Source organism: Cibotium barometz, chromosome 18 (genome assembly GCF_041138505.1).
Source record: "Cibotium barometz isolate CiBa-2024 chromosome 18, ASM4113850v1, whole genome shotgun sequence".
NCBI lineage: Eukaryota > Viridiplantae > Streptophyta > Polypodiopsida > Cyatheales > Cibotiaceae > Cibotium > Cibotium barometz.
This window is the reverse complement of record NC_141063.1, coordinates 59,581,797-59,606,664: the sequence shown is the minus strand read 5'-3', so window position 1 is coordinate 59,606,664 and position 24,868 is coordinate 59,581,797. Positions and strand designations below refer to the sequence as shown.

General features: G+C 42.4%; 1 protein-coding gene across 1 annotated transcript; it reads right to left on the bottom strand.

The window, feature by feature from the left end:
* Window positions 1–21,251: 21,251 nt before the first annotated feature.
* On the bottom strand, window positions 21,252–24,484 carry LOC147629544 (uncharacterized). The gene has a single exon (XM_086812821.1). The coding sequence runs from the start codon at window positions 24,350–24,352 to the stop codon at window positions 21,944–21,946; it is 2,409 nt and encodes an 802-aa protein (XP_086668947.1). The 5' UTR covers window positions 24,353–24,484; the 3' UTR covers window positions 21,252–21,943.
* Window positions 24,485–24,868: the final 384 nt, after the last annotated feature.

The following is a 24,868-nucleotide window of genomic DNA, read 5'->3' as shown; positions in this document are numbered from 1 at the left end:
ACCTAGTAGTAGTTTTAATCACTCAAAAGCACCTAAAAGCAGTGGCTTGAGGAGGGCACTTTACCTCCCTATCACTTAAAATAACTTCAAAGCACCTAAAAGTAGTAGAGGGCACTTAAAAGCACCAAAAAGTGGTGCTGAACCTAGTCACTTTATCTCTCAAGAAATAAAAGCACCTAAAAGAAATGTGTTGAGGAGAGCACTTTGCCTTCTTAGTGATAAAATTAGTTAAAGTCATCTAAAAGCACCTAAAATTAGTAGAAGCACTCAAAAGTAGTGGGTTGGGACTTCTTTGCCTCCCTTGTAGTAAAAGTAGTCAAAATCATCTCAAAGCACTCGTAGTAGAAAGCACTCAAAAGTAATGTCTTAGCCAAAGCACTTTATATCTCAAGCAATAAAAGCACCTAAAAGAGTGTGTTGACTAGGGCATTTTGCCCCAAAAGCACCTAAAAGTAGAAGCAATCACTTAAAAGCACCTAAAAGTAGTAGGAATCTTAGAAGCACTTCAAAGTACTCAAAAGCACATAAAATTAGTAGCACCTAAAAGAAGTAGGCAACGGGCAAAAGCGCCTAAAAGTACTCAAAGGCACTCAAAAGCACCTAAAAGCAATTAAAAGTATTCAAAAGCACCTCAAAGTACCTTGAAGTACTCAAAAGTGCCTAAAAGCACTCAAAAGTGCCTAAAAGCACTCAAAAGTACATAAAAGTACTCAAAAGCACCTTAAAGTACCTAGAAGTAGTCATAAGCACTTCACAGTACCTAAAAGCAATAGGACCTTACAAGCACCTAAAAGTAGTATGGGTAGTAGCACCTAAAAGCACTCAAAAGCACTAGAAAACAATGGGTTGAAGAGGGTACTTTTCCTTCCTAGAAATAAAGACAGTTAAAAACACCTAAAAGTAGTAAACAACGCTTAAAAAGACTAAGGCATTTCACCTCCCAAGCTGTAAAAAGCACTTAAAAGTAGTTGCTTGAGGAGGGCAATTTACCTTCCTATCAATAAATGCAATAAAAAACACCTAAAAGCAGTGGCTAAAAGCACCTTATATTTTTTCCCGAGCAGTCAAAGCACTTAAAAGCGACAAGCACCTAAAAGAAATGTCTAAAGTACCTTGGGGGGTGGTGCCTTATAGCTCAAGGGATTTTATTCACTCACTATTATACTCGCCACCACCACGAGCTGAGAATACCATCTACCCCATGGGATGGCTTGTGTCATGGGGACATGTAACTTGTGTGGTATCTTTTCCATGTTTCACTTATGCAAGGAGGATTCCTCGGTGGCTAAGGAGGTGACATGGTGACAGTATGAGTATGTGACACATGGGAAATTGAGGAGATTACAGTAAGTGGAGCACCATTCAGCACACGCAGTGAGTTTATAAGCACATTTACATCTTCCATCTATGACAACATACATCATGCTCATGGTTCCAAGTGGTAGGATTGTCAGTTTCATGCCAGCCCTCAACAATAGTTTTCTATTGGTGTAGTTGTCTTTGTGCTAACTACATGTTCACACCACAATAGGAGATTCAGTAGTACTACTTTTTGGCGTAGGCATTGCTTGAGACATTGCCTCATTTTTAATTTAAGGTCTTCTAGATCTTTTATATTGTTGTTATCTACGAATCTGACATTTCCCATTCTTGTGTGCTGGCCATCATGGTGCATATTAGTTATCGGCATGCATAGTGGCGGTAGTGGATGGCATAGCGACGAGCACCCCAGAGGAGCGAGTCACCATTCGAGAGTATCACTTTTACATTAGTGAGACGATCGCTCTCACATTTCCCACTTTGAGCAACATTCCTTCCATCATCATGATGATGACTTTTTAAGAGAGTATGGGGTCACATGGATAGAGTGGTGGATATGGTCAGATGGATGTGGGGCATAGTTCAAGAGTGCTCGTTAGTTTTATTGGCTGTATTATTGGCATTGCATGAAGTGATTTGGATCTTCTTTGAGAGAGGGCATGGAAAGGGGGAGCATGATGGTGTGGGTGCATTAAAGGGAATTCAGGGCAGTGGGAGAACTTGAATTCCTTGCACACACACTATGATGACACAGAAGAGAGAGATGGATTGCTGAATTTTCTTCTATCTTCTTCTCTTCTCTACAACCATATAACTAAAAGATAAGAGTACATACATAAAGGGAAAGTACTCTCTTACAATAACATACAATGGTCAGTCCATAGCGTGAACCCGAGTATATGAGTTAGCGCTATAACTATGCCATAACTCTAGTACTCCAAAGTAGTTGTCACATAGCTTGTCTTCCCCATGGAACCACTTACAAATTCTCATCCCCATCGGACACCAGTTGGGTGTGATGTCCTACCTAAACCTCCTCTTTTTTGAATAGGGTACCCCTTGGACACTATGCAAAAAGAGCAGGTGGCAACATACTGTCACATACATCCGGCGTCTGATGGGGATGAAATATTATGAGTGGTGGGGGAGTAGACCCATGGACCCACTCGCAAAGTCTCATTGAATGCCGGATAGGTGTGATGTCCTACCCAAACTTGATCTTTTTTACACAAGGAACCCCTTGGGCACCATGCAAAAAAGAGCGGGTGGCAAACAAATCGTCACACCCATCCAGTGTCTGATGGGGATGAAACTTTGCGAGTGGTTCCATGGGATTTCTCTCCCCCGCTCGCAAAGTTTCAATCCCATTGACACCAGATGAGTGTGGCAGTGTGTTGCCACCCACTCTTTTTTGCATAGTGCCCAAGGGGTCCCCTATGCAAAAAAGAGTAGGTTTGGGTAGGACATCACACACATTTGGCATCTAATGGGGGTGAAACTTTACAATCAGGTCCATGGGGCTACTCCCCTCCCCACTCATAAAGTTTCACCCCCTTCATGGACACCAGATGGGTGTGATAGTGTGTTACAACCTGCTCTTTTTTGTCTAGTGCCGAAGGGGTCCCTTATGCAAAAAAGAGCGTGTTTGGATAGGAAATCATGCCCATCCAGTGTGATGAAACTTTACAAGTGGGTCCATGGGGCTTCTCCCCCCACTCGTAAAGTTTCACTCCCACTAGCTGTGACGGTGTGTTTCCACCCACTCTTTTTTGCATAGTACCCAAGGGATCCCCTATACAAAAAAGAGCAAGACATCACACCCATCTGGTGTTTCATTGGGGTGAAACTTTACAAGTGGGTCAATGGGGATGTTTCCTCCCCCACTCATAAATTTTTACCCCCATCGAACATCGGATGGGTGTGACAGTGTGTTATCGCCCGCTCTTTTTTGCATAGTGCCCAAGGCGTCCCTTATGCAAAAAAAGAGCAGGTTTTGGTAGGACATCACACCCATCCAGCGCATCTGATGGGGGTGAAACTTTATAAGTGGTCCATGGGGTTTTCCCCCTTACTCGCAAAGTTTCACCCCCATTGGATGCCAAATGGGTGTGACAATGTGTTGCCACCTCCTCTTTTTTGCATAGTGCCCAAGGAATCCCCTATGCAAAAATGATCATGTTTGGGTAGGACATCACACCCATCCAATTTTTGCAAGTGGGTCCATGGGGCTGCTCTCTGCCACTCCCAAAGTTTCATCCCCATCAGACACTGAGGATAGGAACGGTGTGTTGCCACACGAGCCTCTTTTTTGCATACTGTCCAAGGGCTTCCCTATGCAAAAAAGATCAGGTTGGATAGGACATCACACCCATCCGGCATCTAATGAGGGTTAAACTTTGCAAGTGGGTCCATAGGGCTACTCCTCCCCACTCGCAAAGTTTCATGCTGATCAGATTAAGAATGGGTGTGATGGTATGTTGCCACACTTGTTCTTTTTTGTAAAGTGCCCAATGGGGTCCCCTATGCAAAAAAGAGCGGGTTTGGGTACGACATCACACCCATCTAGGTGAAAATTTATAAGTGGGTCCATGGGGCTACTTTCACCCTTCCCATCGGATGCTGGATGGGTGTGACGATGTGTTGCTACTCTCTCTTTTTGGCATAGTGCCTAAGGGGTCCCCTATGTAAAAAAGAGTAGGTTTGGGTAGGATAGCACACCCATATGGGGGGTGAAACTTTGCAAGTGGGTCCGTGGGGATGCTCCCTCAACACTCGCAAAGTTTTATCCCCATTGGGCTGGTGTGACGGTGTGTTGCTACCTGCTCTTTTTTGCAAAGTGCCCAAGGGGTCCCCTATGCAAAAAAGAGTTGGATTAAACTATGGCACCTTACATATATAAACTTCTTAAAAATTTTAAAAAGGAAAAATAACATAGTCCAATATATAAAACAAAATGTCAAATACAACTAGTGGATTTCATATATGGAAACATGAGGTCACAGATATAGCTGGCGTATACGACTGGTTGTTTGATACAAAAACATGATGGCATATACATCTACATGATGTTTTAATCCTCATCTGAGATGACCTAGTAAGCTCTAAGATGGCGTGCCCACTGTCTCCTTGTCGTCTCTGTACACAACAACTCGCACTGCAATGGTCCTCTACGTGAGACGCTTATCTGCCGCCATGGTGATGGCTGAGGACTCACCACATGTAGTAGCCAGCAGCCACATCACTAAGCTTTTGCTCAATCATAGTGCCTCTATGTCCATGCCTCATCTTCCATAAGCAGAGGTCAGCATACACCTGAACCGTGACCTCAGAGGTGTCTTAAGCCCTCGGTCCACCAAGATTCCTGATCCAAGTGGGGTGCATAAAGACAGCTATCTAACCAACAAAATCAGCTCATCGATGCAAGCCCATCATGCTCTGTATGCCTCCTCGTCCTCCTCGGGTGATAAATCCATTCCTCTGGCAAATCCTATATAATATATCCATCATCAACCATGATATCTAAGATAGCCTGGCTGATGGGGAGGATCAATGCTACCAAATGAGCCTCTGTGTGACAAGATCCATGGTCACTGTGCTATTGTGCTAACCCTGGGTACAAGTCATCTATCCCCCAAGGCGATATAGGCCAAAGTCTACATTGTAGTGCAGGAGATAGGGCATGCACCACTCGAGTTATACTCCTATGTGACTTGCTAGTCCTTGGAATCTCCTCATACACCAACTAATCAACAAAGGCTCAAACCAAGTGTCATGGGGGAACTTGTGTATCGCTCCCAAGAGCACTCACCTCGTGAACTTGTGTATCGCTCCCAAGAGCACTCACCTCGTGAACACGCTTACGTTTGGTCGATCCTCATTGTAGACGCACATGCTAGCTCGACCTCCATATGTCACCATCGCAAATACCTCATAGCTTGATCGCACTCATTACTTGATCTCACCTCTCTCACACACTCACACATGCATTTATTATCACAAAAGAGCTCGAGCCTACACTAGGCAAGAAATAGGAAAGAAGGTGAAAGAGTAGAGAGCAAGACCACATAATGTATTCACATAAGAGCATACAAGAGAATGAGGTGTGAGAGTTACAAATTGGCCTTTATACCTAGCCCATAGTGTTCATATGGCGGCCATAGTTAAAAAATAGGTTCTCGAGTACCCAAGGCCACCTAGGCTTGTGCAAACACGTAGTCTAAAGCATGTACCCTCACTAACTAATCCTATGGCGCATCTTTCATAGATAATCAGTGATCGTGTACGCCAAATATACAAAAGAGGAAAGCTGGCAATCCCGATGTCCACGGGAAAGGCATAGGGAATGACAAAATGTCATGGGGATTCTCCCAGTTACACTCAAGGGCACAAAGAGCTCAACCAAGAAGCTAATTTACCATGTCCTAATGCAAAAAATGCAAAAGGGGGTGTGTCACTCACTCTCGGGGGGGTCACTCGTATAAATATGTAAGTATCACGTGGGTTCAACAGAAGGACATTTTAAATATTTAAAACTTACAGAAATATATTTACAGAGGGGATTTATTTATTGTATTTTAAAAAAAATTTACAGATTTGAATAGGAAAGGATACATTATATTCACTAAAAAATTCACAGATAAGGGACTTTTTAAATAGGCCTTGAACGCACGTGATATAGAGGATTTACATATAGTGACCCCCCCGAGCACTCACTTCTGTGGTCACTGTGTAGTAGGAGAACCCGAGAGCTCCACTCCACCGCCATCGCCACACTTCAATGGAAGCTTGACCCTCCTCTCACTCAATCTCTCTCACACACACACACAATGAGCGTATAATAGTTCTAACTAGATTGGGTAAGAGATTAGGCAAGAAGCAAGAGAATGGAGAAGAAGAGCACTCTATTAACTACATGAAGAGCCCAAATAAATCAAGAAAAGACAAAGATGATGTCAACTCTAAGGACAAGAGTAGTGAGAAAAAACCAAAAAACAAGGATGATACAAAAGAAGTTGTAAGGGCAAGCCTAACTCTAGTCAATAAAGCATAGAAGAGCATAAGGAAGATGACTCACACAAGGTCATAGGTAAAGGGAAAGTGCAAGAAGGAGGCGACAACCTTCCAGAGATGCAAGTAGGTACCTCTCCACTATTGCCAAACCCATAGGATAAGGGACCCAATCTATAGACAACAAAACCAACAAGAACCCGTGTGGCGGGAGATGACATATTGACCTCTCTCCCACTAAATGGGATTGAGGAGACACATCAATAGGCACCAATATCTCAAGCACCTGAATTAAGCCTCATCATCAGCCATTGAGGTACATTTTTGGATGGTAGCGTGCAAGCCTAGTCCATGGTACGTCGCCTGGACCTTCCTTAAATCAACAGGAACTGTCCGAGGCCTCTTCATTGGACCTACCACCCATTGATCTACCTACCTCTATTCCCAGTGCTTGCTAATGCCAAATCCCTCAAGCCACAGAGGCCGCCCATCTCCATTGTAGCTATGCACAAAGCTATCAACAACAATGTAATGAACTTGGCTCCCTAAGAGAAGGGATGTCATGCAAAAATCAGCAAAGAGAGTCGAAGGCAGCAGTTAAGTGGGAGAAATCTTCAAGTTAAAGGAGTACACACCTTCCGCTAATTACCCATACATGTCACTCGCATATTTCACTACAAGCTTGCAGGTACATCTCTAGATAGGGAGACCATAGAAAGCATAAGCTTGGCCCATGGTATGACTGTTACAAAATGTCCACCCTTTAGCTAAACGGGGAAGCCCAGATGCTAGTGTGCCATAGTAGTGAATTGGTATCGTGGGTGACCTCGCATTAAATTATATATATATACCTAGATGAATCTAGGAACATGCCCAAATTCACCTTATAAGAATGTGCAATTTATACCTTGATACCGTGCTTAATATATCTTGATACCATGCTTGACGGGTGTATGTTGTTGATGTGTAACAAGTAGTGCCATGCTTGGTGACTGTGTGTGGTTGAAGTGAAACAAGTGGACTTGCTAGACAACTGCACATAGTCGAAGCGAACAAGTGGTTAATGCAAATGATGTGCCATGTTAATTGAAGTGTAATAAGTGGTAATACACACAATGCTAGATGATATGTATACTGATACTCTCATCGTAGTGTAACTAGTGGTTAGTGTATGTTATATTTGTGCCTATCAACATTTCATATTGGGATAAATTATTGTGGAGATAGTAATTAATTGGAAAAACTAGTTTGTATACTTTTGTGAGATAGCTAATGAGCAGTGTGTGAGTTACACATGGAGGATCTTGTCTATATCATCTCGGAATATTATTATTTTTTTGGCCATGTGCCAAATGACTATATTTATTATTTATGCACACTTATTCATGATGTTGCTATATTACTAGCACATATGTTAGAAGAGTTTTGGTTATTTACACTTAGTGTGTGAACAAGCTCTAATGCTTGTGCTACTTTTGTAAAAGTGACAAATCAAGCCCTATTTTGTGCGCACAACTATTATTAACTTTTTCGTCTGTATATTGAATACAATTCTCAAAAATACTCATGTCATGAGCTACACGCATAAGGGGGGAGATTACACCCAATAGTGTGTTAATGCTGATGTCTACTCTATCTCATGTTTTTATTTTGCTCAATCTTGTCAATTTGATTCAAGTCTATGGTTTATTCCTTGATGTATATGTGAGTTTAATTAATTTCTTCAAGAAGTACATAAGGTCCCATGATAGTGGTATCAAAGCTATAGGTACTTGCACTTGAAGAATAGGGAGAAGCTCACAAAAATCGAGAGGATAAAGAAGATAGAAGCTTAAGGACTCTTGGACAAAGCTTGAAAGGTTTACGGGAATTTTCTCTTGGATAAATCTTGAAAGGTTTATGGGAATTTTTTGAGCCATGAGATAGAGGACAAGATCAAGGGCTAGAGATTAATGTCACCTTTTCTTCAAAAACCACCTATGTTCAAACCAAAACTACCCTCATGAAAAGTGGTTTTTCTCAATTCTTAGCCTCTCCATGATGGATAGAATCAACAATTGAAGGAGGTTTAAGCCCAATTTTTTGATTGCTAAACCCTTGCTCATGACAGAAAACCATAAAGGAAGGTGGAGAGTTGCCCATAAATCTATTTGGAGAAAATCATTTTTTATTATTTGCAGGCTACATGCAACGGTGCGGTAGGTAGCAGTTTGCTAAATCGGACAGGCTCGGTAGCGATCTTTTTCTTCTTCGCTTTTCGCATAATAGCACGCAGTGCGAGTTCTCTTATAGTCGTGAGGAAGCTTGTTATTCGTAAAATATTATAAAAGCTTATAAGCTTTAAAACGTATAAGCTCTAAAATCTTATATTATCACAAGCTTTACAACCTTCATTCGTTATACAACCACTTTTTTTCAAGGAACTTTAAATTTCAAATAAGATTTTAGGGCATTAAAGCTTTATTAGAATCTCAAAAACCTTGATGGAGGAATTCTTCTACAAAATTTTATGGACTTTTTCAAGACTTCTTCAATGCATTATTATTTGGATCATTTCAGCATTAGAGAGTTATTATGCTAGTTATCTTCTACCTCGGATGCATTTCTTGGCCAAAATTCTCAAGTTTTTTGTCTAATCACGAATGAGAGAGAGAGAGAGAGAGAGAGAGAGAGAGAGAGAGAGAGGAAGCAAGAGGGAACAAGTGATTAGCACTAATCGCTCCCAAACCCAAACCCTAAGCACACCACACATGATAGATTAGAGCTGCAAGAGAGAACACTCCACTTTGATTGCACAAATGGGAGAATGAGTTACAAACAAGAGAAATTGGCTTTTATAGTCCAAGCCTTTTCCCACTAGGCCACTCGGGAGTAAGTGACCCGGGGCACCCAAAACATAGTTACAAGGCTTTTCTCTATGTTTTGGCCAACTGGCCAAGATCCTCTTGTCTATCCTTTGAAGCTCAATACTTGGGAGCATCTTTCGGGCGTTTCCTTCATTAAATGATGGGATTTACAATATAGCACACACTACATAAGTGTGTACATAGTTGTCATAGGAATGTGTTAACCAATATGCGGTTAACAATTCTTGGTGCAAACTTTCTCAATTACTTGTATTTGTACAAGGTTTGCAAAAATTAACCACATAAGTGGATATATTATCTTTCTCAAGCTGTTTGAAGATCGACCATCATTTTCTAGCCCTAGCTTTGTATTGTGAGGATAAGAAATCTTTCTTGATGAGCTTCTGAAATCTCTTACTAGATTTTGGTTTGTGCTTTGCTGGTTCTAATGCTGCATTGTCCACCAAATGATTGGTAGCACACTTGATTTTGTCCTTCTCAGAAAATTTCTCCCCTAAAAAATAATCATCAAGTTGACTGAGCCAAGCAAGATGGTGCGAGCATCTTTCTTACTCAAAATTTTGAAAAGTGAAAGCTTTGCGGGCTAATTTTATTTTCTTTCCTAGATTCTTGAGATTTAAGAGTAGCTTGCACAACTCTTTGAATTTGGTCACTTTCGGAGTCTAAAGATGCATCACTAACATGTCTATGCCTCTTCTTGCATGATAACCTATCCTCTAGATCCATTCTCAACTTCTTCTCAACTAGAATTTGGTTTTGGAGTGCTCTTGAATGGTTGGGGGGTAGAGGATTCATGATGAAAGAGAGATGTGGGAAAAATAAAAGGTGTATATATAAATGTAAAAATGAAAATTACTGAGATAATGATAATAGTTAGCTTATCTGATGCGGGTTAAGTAATAAAATATCGCTGCTGATGTGCTTGAATTTGAGGAGTTGGCAAAAATATTCAAAGTAAAGCTTGTATGTCAAAAGAAGATAAGTAGCAGAAAGAATTTGTTGATGTTGGATAGTCAACAACAAGCCATGATTCATCCTCTTTCATGAAAATCCCACACAATCTTCATGAGAGAGCTTGCATCACCCATTGGATTAGAGCAAGTGCGGAAGGACGACAGTGTGACGAGCGACTATAGTGGAGCTCTTAAGCCATGCTTGAGCTCGGCGGATAGGCAACTTCCCACAACACAGTTAGGGTAGGGTTTCCTTAACAAAAATGAAAGAAGGAAATTTATAGGAGGTTTGAAACCCACAATTTGATCAAAAGTAAACATGTTTTGACTGCATTCTCTTAGCTCCGCTATTTCCTTAGCCTTGAATTGTGAAAAAAAAATGGTTTTCCCAAGAAAGCAATGACATCTCAAACCTCAACACCAAAGTTCTTGAAGCCTAAAACCTTTCCAAACTTATTTGAAAAATCCTTCAATGGTAATAACATAGGTATTTACACCAAGGTTGATGATTCTCAATAAGCTAACAAAAATCATTCAAAGAAGTGTTATAGGTGAAACAAGATTGGACATATCGTATCGAATTGTCCACGAAAATCAAATTTTATTTCACTTGGAATAAATATGATCAATAAAGAATAGCTCTACTATGATGAGAATTCTGACTCTTAAGGTAACATGTTCATTTTATTTGATTATTTTTACAATTATTTTATTTAAGAGTTTTTGTAAATTTCAAGGTAAGTTTTTATTCATCAAAAGTTTTTGTAAATTTCAAGGTAAGTTTTTATGCATCAAAAGTAGAATTTCTTGGAGGAACTGGCCCTTATATCTTGAAGTATACTTTATGAAATTTTCACTATGTATTAGTCTTGTGGTATGGGACACAACGATTAATCCTATGTGAAAGATTCCAATGCATACTTCTCTCTAGATTTATGTGGGATAATTTTTGATCGTATGGGATACTAGAATTTATTTCATAAAATTCCTTGATAGAATGCCTTTTTGTCATGATTACTGAAGATACTAGAATTTATATATTATAAGACATTGATCTCCTTTTATCCCAGTAAAATCAAACACGCAACTGAGGTTAGCTACTTATCCAAGTAGGAGGGATGTTACATAATGTCCACTCTTTAGCTGAACGGGGACGCTCGGGCACTAGTGTGCCATGCTAGTGAATTAGTATTGTGGGTGACCCTACATTAAATACTAGCTACCTAGTGTTATTGATATAACTTGAGACCATGCTTGACAGGTGTATATTGTTGAGGTGTAAGTAGTGCCATGCTTGAAGACTGTCTATGGTCAAAGTGAAACAAGTGGACAACTGCAGACGGTCGAAGCGTAACAAGTGATTAATGCAAATGGTGTGCCATGCTGAAGTGTAAAAAGTGGTAATACACGCCATGCTAGATTATGTGTATAATGATACTCTCATCGTAGTGTCACAAGTGGTGATTGTATGTTATGTTTGTGCCTATCAACGTTTCATATTGGGATTAATTGTTGTGGAGATAGCAATTAATTGGAACAACTAATGTGTTTACGTTTGTGAGATAGGTGATGAGCAGTGCGTGTGTTGCACATGGAGAATCTTGTCTATACCATCTCGGAGGAATATTATTATTTCATTTAAGTTATTTTGTTGGCCATGTGCCAAATGATTGTACATATTATTACGCTGTTGGTTGATCTTGCTGATCTTTAACAGAGATTCCATTTTGATTTTTATTAGTGATTATATTGCCGGGTACTTTGAGCTACGTAACGTTGCTATATTACCTACTAGCACATATGTTAGAAGGGTTTTGGTTATTTACACTTACTGTGTGAACATGCTCTAGTGATTGTGATATTTTTGTAAAAGTGTAAAAGCAAGCCCTATTTTGTAGGAACAACTATTATTAGCTCCTTGGGCTATATATTGAATATAATTCTAAAAAATACTCATGTCATGAAGGAGGAGCTACACGCATGAGGGGGAAGATTGCACCCAATAGTGTATTGATGGTGATGTCTACTCTATCTCATGTTTTAATTTTTCTCAATCTTGTCAATTTGGTTCAAGTCTATAGTTTATTCCCTGATGTATATGTGAGTTTGATTAATTTCTTTTTAAGAAGCACCTGAGGTTCCATGACAACGACCCATCGTCTAGAGAGTCCCAACCTTGCATGTGCCTCCAAAGAGCTTCCAACGGCATGCAACCTCTGCTTTTCGACTCTAGTTCAATACCAACACCTCACCCTAGCCAACGTGTTCGCCGCCGTGAGGAAGGAAGCCCAATCTCTAAGCATCACACTAAGAGCTTGGCATATAATATCATTCACCGCCAAGAAGATATGAACCACCATCTACCCATGCAAATCCTATCATGTTAGTCTTGGCACTCATTCCACCAATCATAGGGTGAACATGACTTCTATCTACTACTTACTTTTAAAGAGTCCCATCCATTTCCACTTTTTGCAACGAAAGGAGGCCTCGCATCATGAAGAACTTCTACATTGCCGCCGATACCTTTCATGCCACCTTGGCAAGCTGCCTCCAACTAAGGCTAGGGCTACCCAAAGATTCTCAGCAAATATTCCTTGCATCTGGCTATGGATTGGTTCCGAACCAAGTGACACGAGGATGCAGTCACCATTAGGAAGGGGGGGGTATGTAACCACTCAATAGATCAACATAGTTTCACCTGCCCAACCTACCATATACGGACCATTTTCAGTCTAGTGTGAAAACTAGTCACTTGTACATAAGTCATTTTTGACAATAAGTAATACACCATCATTCCCTTGTAATAGTTTACTTGTGAGCTCTCCTCTTCTCTTTTTTTTTCTTGTTTATATCCCATTGAATTTTGCTTGCTTGATGGCTGCATGCTAGATAGGTTTGGTTGTAGGTTGTCTTTATGCATTAGCTTCCCCTTCATTTCCCATCTTTTGTGAGAGAGAACCATTGTTGAAGGGCCATCTCTTGTTGCCTCCATCTAGGCATAGAGAGCTCTCCCTTCACCCCTTTGGCAAAGGAGCATTACGGTGTGGTAGCAGAATGAGGACGCGTTGCATGAGCCAGTGCACCCACATATAGAAGTTACAGTTTGCAGCTCTAATACAAGACCCAATGACACATACTTTAGCAAGGCCAAGGGAAGCTCTTGACTTGAACAATACACAAGTTCACTTTCATGAGGGAGACGGCACCATGGGCACTATGGATTGTGGTATGTAGAAATTTTTAGTTACTACATAGCTTCTAAGCTTCAGTGCCATATGGTGCATGTATTGAAGCCTTTGTGGGACTTTATTTTGTGAAATGCATCCTTTCCACGAATCTATGAACACAATGATAAATGACATGAGCCAATTGAGCTCCCGAGTTTCGATGAAACCCAATATGATCTTTATCTTCCTCCATAGCCTTTGATATGGGGACGATCAAACCTATTGCTACAATTTGGGTCTATGGGGCAATCCCGATTGGGTCAATGACACCCTTTTAGAGGCGAGATAAAGATCAATGTGTCTTTGGGCATCTGTATTTGTGCATACCTAGCAGGCATGGGGGAGTAAGGTTTTTTTTGTGTCATGACAACCCATGAACTTAATGAGTGCAAGACAATTTGAACCTACTAGACCTTGCTCTGGAAACAATTGGGAAAAAATCTCTATGGTACAAATGTCTCAATTGTTTATTACCAACTTAACACTTGGAGGGTGGTGTGATATAGGACAATGTTACTTGTGGCATGATGTATAGATAGGTCAAATGACCATGGTATGATGGTACCTCAAGCTAGATGACTAGTGTTTCCACTATGAACATGAAAACTTTGTGCATCTTGATCAGTTGTAGCTAGTACGTTTGTTCATTATCAACTTGTTTAATCATCAGTAAGATAATCCTTGAATTATCTCGTGGTGGAAGTTGTTCGTGGATTCAATCATTTAGTTGGACAGAAGTTAAGCAAGTTGAGGATTAATCTTGAAAGCATGCATATCTTAATGGGTGGCCTCATGTGGTATGGGATGCAAGAGCAGTGGAAAAAGCTATAATTCTTAACAAGTGGTATGGGATGCAAGAGCAGTGGAAAAAGCTATAATTCTTAACAAGTGTGCTTTCTTGCTTTATTATTAGCCCCATGCATATATAAGTGACTCATAAATACACATCCATCATAAGGAGGCCCAGATACCAAGCTAAACCCGAGCTAGGGTGTCATGGCTAGGTGAGAAGCAGGTCAAGGCATTGGTCCAACCTAATAGCCCGGGCTCCACGAGAGCTATGGTTGGTAGGTGAGCCACTGGTGATGCAATCTTCTAGGTGCTTGCTCGCGTGTTTGAATGCAGGGACACTTGGGAGATCAAGGGGCAGTTTCACCCCACTGAGATCTGAAGCCTAGTTGCATCCTCCTGAATCATTGACCCAAAGACTGGAGGAGGTGCATGGCTTGCTATTACCCATTTTGGGTGTCCTGCTTTGCACTCAGGCTCTTTTGTTCCTCTTTTCGAAGAATAAAGCTCGCAACATGGGATGATTCCTTTTCCACACTTCAATCCTAACGAGTAGCGTAGGATGACACATGCATTGTACATTGGAGCTTGACATAACCACACAACTTTTCTTTATGATGGACCCAATCACAACAAAGAACTGGTGAATTTTCCTTCACTTGTTTCTGTGATGGCCTTTCATTGTTCTTACTCAATCCATCCCTTCACTAGAACATGGGTAAATTTATATTGGTCTGCATTCATATCCAACAATTCCATTTCTTTGCCTACAACATAAACATTCATGTTGCAAGAGAAAACACACACTCACAGGTTGATCATTATTTCACCAATGTTCGGAAAAAGAGTGCAACTCAGAGTACCACACAAGTGAGCATCTGTGCATCCCTTGACGAAGCCTTTCTTCCACCAGCTGGGCATATAAACTTTGTGAGGATTATGTTGTTAATCCCTCATATTGTGTACTAATTACTACTTAAGTACTTAACTTAGAGAACAAGAGACTTCAGGAGAAGAGAAGATTGAATTGAATTAAACTGAGTACAATAGGTCTCTTATATAGGAGATGAAGAGACACATTTTAAGAGGCATGTCCTTTGACGAAAGGACATGACCATAGACGAAAGGGTACAACTTTAGGCTAAGGGATGTGTCTATTCGATGTAGAGGCACAACCATTCATCAAGGGATACAACCATTCGTCGAAGGGATGTGGCTATTCGATAAAGAGGTACATCCTTTGGCGAAGAGTTGCAACCAGTCGAGGGTAGAGGTTCCCTTGGCTGGTTACTCTTTGCATCTGCCAACAGGAATCAGCAATGAAGAGAGGATCTGATACATACATACGTCGCAATCGTGACATTCCCTCCCATTTAAAATAAAACCCATGTGTCAAATGATAGACATCCGTTTGTCAAAGAACTCCTGAAGAAGATTAGGGTACTGCTGCAATTCTTCATCTGTTTGCCAAGTGGAATCAGACTCATCCAAATCCATCCTCTTCACAAGAAATTCTGTAGTCAGCTTTCTTCTTATTTCCTTCTGTCGTACGTCAAGAATTACTTCTGGAAAAAGGATAATATGGTCATCTTCAATTTTTGGTACATATGATGATAAGTCTGGAACAGGCGAATCTCCTTGAACATACTGTTTGAGCCAAGAAATGTGAAAAGTAGGATGAACCTTCTCCCATGAAGGTGGAAGTTCCAACTTGTTAACTGAAAACTGAATTTTTCTTAAGAATCTTGAAAGGCCCATAGAAGCGAGGTCGCAACTTTGGAAAAACTAACTTCACTGTTTTGTAGGGGGTGAGGTGCCACATACAACAAGAGCAAATCTCCTTCTTGAAAATCTGCATGTCTACGATGCTTGTTGGCTTGTTTTTGATATTTTTGTTGCACACATGGACCAATTTATCTCGAACTTGCACAAGCACATCTTGCATCTCCTGAACCAATTGATCTGCCAACGCCACTTTGTGTTGTAAAACAAAGTTTGTAGGCACAAGAGAAGTATGCCCATATGCTGCTTGAAATGGAGTTAATCCAATTGCTGAATGATGGGAATTATTATAAGCAAATTCCACAAGTGGCAAATAATCTTCCCACGATGCCAAACGGGATTGAATGTAATGTCGAATCATTTCTTCCAAAATCTGATTGACTCTTTCAGTCTGTCCATCTGTTTGAGGGTGATAGGCTGAACTAAACAACAAATTCGTGCCCAGAGATTTGAACAAAGATGTCCAAAAATACCCAGTGAACTTTGGATCTCTGTCAGAGATGATGGTCTTCGGCAAACCATGCAATTTGAAGACATGTTGCACGAACAATGATGCCACATCTGCAGCTTTCTTGCAAGGAATGAAATGAGCCATTTTGGAAAATCGATCAACCACCACAAGAATCTGAGCATTGCCTTCGGATGAACGAGGTAAAGTGGTGATAAAATCCATACTGATACTTTCCCATCTCTCATTGGGAACTGGCAATGGTTGAAGTAACCCTTGAGGAAGTTGTTGAGAGGCTTTCATTATCTGACACGAATGACAAGCTTTAACAAATTTGATAACATCTTGCTGCATCTGAGGCCAGAAGTATGTAGCAGACAAAAGCCGATATGTCTTGTTGATACTAGGATGAGCAACATAGGAACTTCATGATGCTCTTGAATGAGAATCTTCCGCAATGAAGTATTGTGAGGCACACAAATGCGATCAGAAAAGAATAGCAATTTATCTATGATGGTGTAGGCTGCAAACATGTTCATTTCTGCAGGACTGGGATTAGAAGATTTGAGAGCACGGAACGCATCTCCAAAATCTCTATCAGTCAAATACTCATTTTTGAAACAAGCAGGGATTTCCATTTGCACATCTATGATGGCAAAATTAGTGGCTCGAGGCATGCGGCTCGAAGCATCTGCAACCACATTCTGAAGACCAAGAACATACTAGATAGTCATGTGGAAATTAGCCAAGAATTCAACCCATCGGCCTTGTCGAGAGTTCATTACAGGGGCTAAGTGAAAATGTACGTCAGAGATTGATGATTTGTGCGTACAACTGAATATGCTCCAAGAAGATAATGTCTCCAAGTCCAATAAGCATGCACGATTGCCAAAAACTCCTTATCATACACAGGATACCTGCTTTGAATGGCTGAAAACTTCCTGTTGTCAAAAGCAATGACACGATCATTCTGCATCAAAACTCCACCAAAAGCACGATCTAAGGCATCTGTCATTACATCAAAGGGCTGGGTGGGATCTGCCAATGGCCAAGACCGGGGTTGTCGTCAAGGCATGCTTGAGATCATTGAAGGATTGCTCAGCTTCAGAAGACCACTGAAGTTTGTCCAACTTTGTCAATTTTGTCAAAGGGGCAGCAATCTCTGAAAACCTATGCACCTTGTTGTGATAAAAGTTAGCAAGTCTCAAGAAAGATCGAACATCTGAAATGGTGAGAGGCAAAGGCCAATCCACAATCGCCTGAATCTTCTTAGGATCTACTGCAATCCCATTAGCAGAAATGATGTGACCAAGATATTCCACATGGTTCTTGAAAAATTCGCTCTTCTTCCTGTTGATGTACAGCACATTAGTGTGTAGTACTTCAAAGACAATTTGTAAATGCTCTTTGTGATCGACCATAGATTGGCTAAAAACCAGAATATCATTAAGATAAACGATCACAAACTTGTCCAAGTACGGCCCAAAAATTTCATTCATCAAGGTCATGAAAGTGGCCGGGGCATTGGTTAACCCAAAAGATATGACCAAGAATTCATAATGGCCATATTTTATCCGAAAGGCTATCTTGTATTCATCACCATTACGGATACGAATTTGATGATAGCCGGACTTCAAATCAATCTTGGAAAACACCTTTGCACCAACAAGCAGCTGGTCGAACAACTCATCGATGCGAGGCAAAGGAAATTTGTTCTTGATGGTCAGCTTGTTGAGAGCACGATAATCAATGCAAAACCGCATTGATCCATCCTTCTTTTTGACAAGCAAAACCGGGGCTCCGAAGGGACTTTTGTTGGGGCGGATGTGACCTTTGTCTAGCAACTCTTGTAATTGCCTTTGTATCTCCTGAGATTCATAGTAAGAAACACGGTATGGAGCTCGGGTTGGAGGAGGTTGACCTGGGATAAGATCAATCGGGTGATCCACAGGACGACGAGAAGGCAATGTCATCGGAAGATCATTCAGAAACAGATCCTGAAAAGGCCTGAAGAGAAGGGTTGGTCCAAGTAAGCAGTTGTTGATGACGAGGCTTGAGATTGCTCACTAGGATTGTTGTCCAGAATATGGTCGTCGAGAGTTTGGTTGTCCATGATTGGGATGCTGGGGTTGGCTAGTCCCATTGGGCCGATTCTGCTGGTAAGAACCGGCACCGGAGGAAAAGTTCTTGGGAGGACGCTTGTAATCACTAATGCGCTCGACATACGAGATTGCTTCATCCAGGGTGGCAAGATTGTACTTATGGACTTTGTCTTGGATCGTGGGTTCAAGCCCGTCAATGAAGTTGTGAAGCTGGTCAGAGGGACTAAGTGTCTCTATCTCGAGAGCCAGTTTTTGAAACTCTGAGATGTACGCGACCACGAAGCCAGTTTGACTCAGGCGACGAAGAGAAGACCTGGCATGAAAGTTCGCATTTGCAGGCTCAAAAGCCTTGCGAAGAGCACGCCGCAATTTATCCCACGTCGGAGTAGACTTGCCATCTGAAATCCTGCGTCGCCACCAAAGGAAGGCGGTATCTTTCAAGAGGGTACTGGTCAATGCCACCTTTTTATTCTCGGGCAAATTGGTATTTGAGAAATAAACCTCCATCTTGTAGAGCCAGTGATCGATTAACCGCTTATCGCGGCGGCCATTGTAGGGCTCAGGTAACTTGATATCCATCTTTCTTGTCTGCGCTGTGGTCATTAATTTATACAAAAGTTTGAGTTCAACATTGTCTACCTCGGCGGTTGGATCGGGAGGAGTTGTGAGGGATCGTCCTGCTAGCCCACCAAGGATGATGATGATGTTGGAGAACGCGATTGACACGCTCGCTGTGACTTCCTGGATCCCTCGCGCTGGTATTGGTGCCATTGTTGCATGTCTTCCATTTGTGATTGCATTGATGCCATACCGTCGAAAAGGGCCCTTTGCAAGTCCTCCATCTGTTGTTGAAGAGTGGTCATCTGCAAGGCCTCCATCATCTGAGGATCAGCGGGTGGCACGTTGTCGTGCGAAGTCGACATCTGGAGAACTCAGAGAGTACTGAGGTGAAGCAGGAAAGGTCCACCCAGGATGTAGGATGGAAGGAACAGCTGCTGGAGAGGCAGTAACGAGATCCTCGTACTCGAAGTCGAGGTCCTCCACTTCCTCGGGATCGTCCTCGGAGGTTACTTCGTCTGCTTTCACTTCCTCGTTTGGTTCCGCCAAAAGGGCTGGGCACCGGAGATAATGGAGTATAATCGGGAACGAAGATCTCGTAGTAGAATGTCATAGGAGGGCGCGTGGAGGAGATATTGCGAAGGCCATCCACACTGCACTCTGGAAGAAGTGTGCCAACTGAGGGTACCGTGATAGGAAGTACTCGAAATGAGCAAGGTGCAGTGGCTCGCAGGTGAGGAAAATAGTCCAGATCGCTCTAAGTGTCGGGTTCGGGCTGCTGACATGTATGCGGTACACCTGTGAGACCGAGGCTACTGGGATAGGAGAGTCCGGGAGACTTGGAATCCACCCAGCATCGACGGAAAGTGGCACCGGTTCCAAAGTGGGGGCACGAAGAGGGCTGTGTTTCGAGAAGGAGAGCCTCGGGGATCTCGTCGATGTAACTCAGGTAGGGGATGTGCATGTAGGGCTCCTCCGAAAAATTGTCCATGAAGCATGCACGTGAATGGCAAGAGCGCACACACAGTGTGACGTGGGCAGAGCCGGGAGAGAGAATGAAGACGAAAGTGCAGTCTGCGACATCTTGATAGCCGCGGGGTGGGGAGGTTAAGCATCGAATTGCCAACGGAAGGAGGGGACGCTTCACACTCGCGCTCACTCTTTTTTTTTTTTAGAGGCCCAAATGCCACGTAGCGTGTCCTTTTTTTTTTTTTTATGGCTTAAGGGTGACGGTGGCCTGGAATTGTCACGTACCCGACCGGAAGAGGGGGTGCGCCTCTTCGAAAAGGCACCACCAGCTGCATCTGCACGATGCGAAGAGGGGGGGCGGTCGATACTCAGCAACAACGAGGGGGGCTCAGGGCCGACAGCTGCACGAAGCGAGGAGGGCCTGCACAGCAAACGAAGCGAGGGGGGGTGCTCCATACTCAGCAGAGAGGGGGGATTCCTGACATGCAACGAACGGCTACCACCACGGGCAGCAGAGAGGGGGTAATCTAGGTGTGCAGAAAGGGTTCCCTCTCTGAGACACACAAGGTGCGTGTGTCGGTGTGATTTTTTATTTTTTATTTTTTTTTACATCACCATAGACAAAGCTTTACGCCAAGTCCACCATCGCTCCGCTGCTTCCATACAACACTGAGAAGAGAGGTGGAAGAAGGAGTGCCGCGGAGAGGGTGAGGGCTTCACAACCCACGGGTAGGAAAGGTTTTTTGCTCTGATACCATTGTGAGGATTATGTTACTAATCCCTCATATTGTGTACTAATTACTACTTAAGTACTTAACTTAGAGAACAAGAGACTTCAAGAGAACACTTGAGAGAAGACTGAATTGAATTAAACTGAGTACAATAGGTCTCTTATATAGGAGATGAAGAGACACATTTGAAGAGGCATGTCCTTTGACGAAAGGACATGACCATAGACAAAAGGATACAACTTTAGGCTAAGGGATGTGTCTATTCGATGAGGCACAACCATTCATCAAGGAATACAACCATTCGTCGGAGGGATATGGCTATTCGATGAAGAGGTACATCCTTTGGCGAAGAGTCGCAACCAGTCGAGGGTAGGGGTTCCCTTGGCTGGTTACTCTTTGCATCTGCGACAGGAATCAACTTGCAGAACTAATCATGCTAAGTTGTCCAGAAAAAAATTCACTCACTCACTCCGGTTGTTTTGGACCAATTAGTACAACAAATGACCCAAATGCTAAAATAAATCACAAAAATCGTAACATCACAATGGAGCAAGTAGAGGTTATCACCTTAAACTTGGGACTTATTTGGCACAACTACCACCCAGGAAGGACTGACCATTTGAGATCATTAGGAAGCTCATAGATGACAAGACTGTCTGCCTTCTCAAAAATGCATCCAGTATACACGCAAGTAGGCATGATCTGAGGTGTGTCAGATGGTCCGGTATTCGAATCAGTGATTGTTAAACAGTAGAGGCAAACTTCTGGCCAATAGAACTCCAATATTTGCTAAAAATAGAATATAATTTTGATGACTGTCATTGACAATGGGCACACCCCGTCACTTGTACAATCCAACCCAAAAGCCCAAGAGACTGACACTTGCAATTTGAGACAATGTGACTTCCCGCACTTTAAGAAACCAAGGTCCAAGATGCACCTCTAACACGTCATCTCCCAAGTGCTACGAGCATCACAATGGCCAAATGCTCACAAAAGCACTTTACAAAAGTTACGGCAACAAAACTATGGCACATTCAAGTCAAATAGCACCTTCAAAGCCACAAGAAAAGAGGGCCAAAGGCTTGCAGGTGGTCTTCAGGGCAGGATGTCCCCATCCTCCTTTTTGCACTGTCATAGACTACATTCCCATTTCAATGAGACCAGGAACAAGATCAGCACGCTTCCTAGCTGGTAGCAATGGGATTAGCCTTTTGAGATTTCCTTGGTTTAATGCCTTCCATGAACAGAAAGAGAACCTGCAGTAAACTTTCTTGAAGCACTTTCTTATTCCCATCAAAGAAATTCAAAAGTCTCCTTTCTTCTGCTAAAGCCTGGATTTCTGAGAGCCTGTTTGCCTTCCGCAATATTCCTGTGACTACTTCATACATATCCTGTGTGGGTGTAATGCCGGCTTTTTTCATCTCTTCATACAGTTTAAGAGCCATTCCGTTGTCTCCCACCCTGGCATAGGTTGCCATGATGGTCTTGTACTCAAGAGGGCCAGGATTTCTTCCAGATGCTGACATTTTGAGGAAAAGCGCATATGCCCGCTTGGTTTTACCGGCCAATCCGAGACAGCTTATCAACTCTGCACAGGTGATACTGTCTAGAGGGAAACCCTCTTCCTCCATCTCTTTCAGCAGTTCTGTGGCCTTCTTACCTTGGCGGTTCTTCGCAAAACCCTGAATCACCATGGCATAGGAGGTGTCATTGGGCTCCAAATCAAACTCTTTTATGAGATTAAACATATCAATAGCTTTTTCCGCTTCCCCAACAGCCACGTAGTGTCGAATCACCAGATTGAACAAAGGGACCGTGAACTTCATCCCATCTTTTCTCAGCCCTTCAAATAGCTCTTTTATCAGGAAGGACTTCTTCTCCACAGTAGATCTAGACTTGAGAATCCTCTGGATCAACAATGCGCAGCTGTAACTATCATGCTTAAACCCAGCTCTATCTTTCAACCAGTGGAAAAATGGCCAAAGAGATTCCAGATTTGTGAGCCGCCTTAGGATTCCCAAAACAAGGGAGCTTTCCCACTGCATGTTTGATTGCTCAAGTGTCTCTTCTACCTTAGGGTTCCATGCATGAAGGGCTTGTGAGAACGCATTCACATCAAAAGCGACATGCGAGCACATGACAGACCTCCATATGGTCATACCACATTCTGAGTCATCTGCAGCATCTACATCGTCCTCATCAGAGAGTTGCATGGCATCACTGATACCGGGTACAGACTGTGGCCAAATTTCCACTAGTAGAGTCTCAGCCTCCCGCGACTTACCTGCAGCTTGTAAAGCTCTAACTGCTGGCATAAGCTGCTTAGTCGGCCTGTGAAAGTGTTCTCTCATTTCTTTCAGAAGCTGCATCACCATTTCTATATTCCTCACTTTGGCAAAGCCGTTTATAACAATTTTGTAAGTGACCCTACTAGGCACCACTCGCATAGTCTGCATAGATTTCAGAATCTTGGCCGCTGCCTCTACATTGCCAACATCAACGAGGTGTTCTATAAAAACTGTGTATGTTCGGCTGCTCGGAAGACAATCTACCCTGAGCATTTCCTCAAAGATAACGGCTATCTTATTGTATCGTTTTGCCCTCACCAAGAAATCTATGTAGGTAGCATAGATTGCTGGAGACGGTTTGGTTCCCACCCGCCGCAGGGTGTTCCAATGGCGGGCAACACCTCTCATGTCCTTGGCCTTGAAAAACCAGAGCATGACATTGCTGAGAGTCACGCGTGTCACAGTGCAGCCCTTTGACTTCATCTCATCAAAAACTTGCTGCATCTCATCAAGGCGTCCGACCCTACCAAGGGTATTCAACATGACGCCATATGTGTATTCGTTATGCTCAAATTCATGCTGGTGCTTTAGCCATTGGAAAAAGCTCAAAGCCACATCGCAGGGAAGGTCAACTCTAAGAACCTGGGTGACCAATAGAGTGTCAAAGGTTACTGGCAACCTCTTCAAAGCGCCTTGCAACCCATCACCACATACACCTTTCTTCAGCAGATCCACTACATGAGCAATGGCTTTTGCTCGGTCGAAAAAATTCCGGAGGGCTACTTCGGCTGGGGGCTTTGCCCTGCTTTTGAAGCTGATTTCGGACAGTGCTTCGCTTACTTCGGTCAATGGCTTGTCGGAAAATGCCAAACCTGCTTCATTCTCTGTCTGATTGGTGGGCTGGTGTCGCACACGAGCTACTGCTGCCGAAAAACTTCTGCAAGGCTGCAAAAATGTTATATGCACATAAGATGGATGGGCATGAATACATGGGGGGGCATACCCAATTTCTAGGTTGTGATCCCACAAGGGTAAGTGCGAAAAGGCCTTTGCAGATGTCAGTGGAGATGTATGGGGTGAAAGGCCCTGCATACATCGGGAATTTCTTTCTTTGGTTTGATCCCACAAGGGTGGGTGTGGCAAGGCCCTTGTAAATGTCGGTGGTGGCAAAGCATGAGGATGCTCCAAACCTGCTTGGCCCTGTCGGGTTATCGACGCCCTCGTAGATGGCAGTTGCACATAGAAATTCAGCTTTGATTGGCCCCACAAATGCCGTACAAGCAGATACCAAAGAGGGTTCCCCATCTATATTTTTTTTCTCTCCTAGAGCATAAGTAGATACTGCAGCCCATAGAGTATGGCATAGACTCATCTCGTTACGGTTTCCCGCTGAACCCCAAAAAAAAAAAAACAAAACATAAGCCCATTATCCAAGCCCACCTTAACCCCTAAACCCTCCTCTTTTCTTATATATAACCTCGTTTATAATTTGTTCATTTGATTAATACATATGGTAAGCTTTTCTTATATACCACCTCTTTCACAATTTAGCCCATGTTCATGCAATTGTCATTTGTTGATTTTTCATTGTTCATGTTCATGCAATTGTCCTTTTTTAATTCTTCTTTGTAAAAAGCTTCATACTTGAATTCTTCTTTGAGTATGAGCTTCATGATCATTAGCTTCATGGTAATATCCAGATTTGAGGTCTATCTTTGTGAACATTTACTTAACCGATCCAAAAGTTCATCAATCCTAGGAATAGGATATTTATTTTTGACTGTTAACTAATCTCCTTCCAGCCCTCTTTCTTGTGTTCTA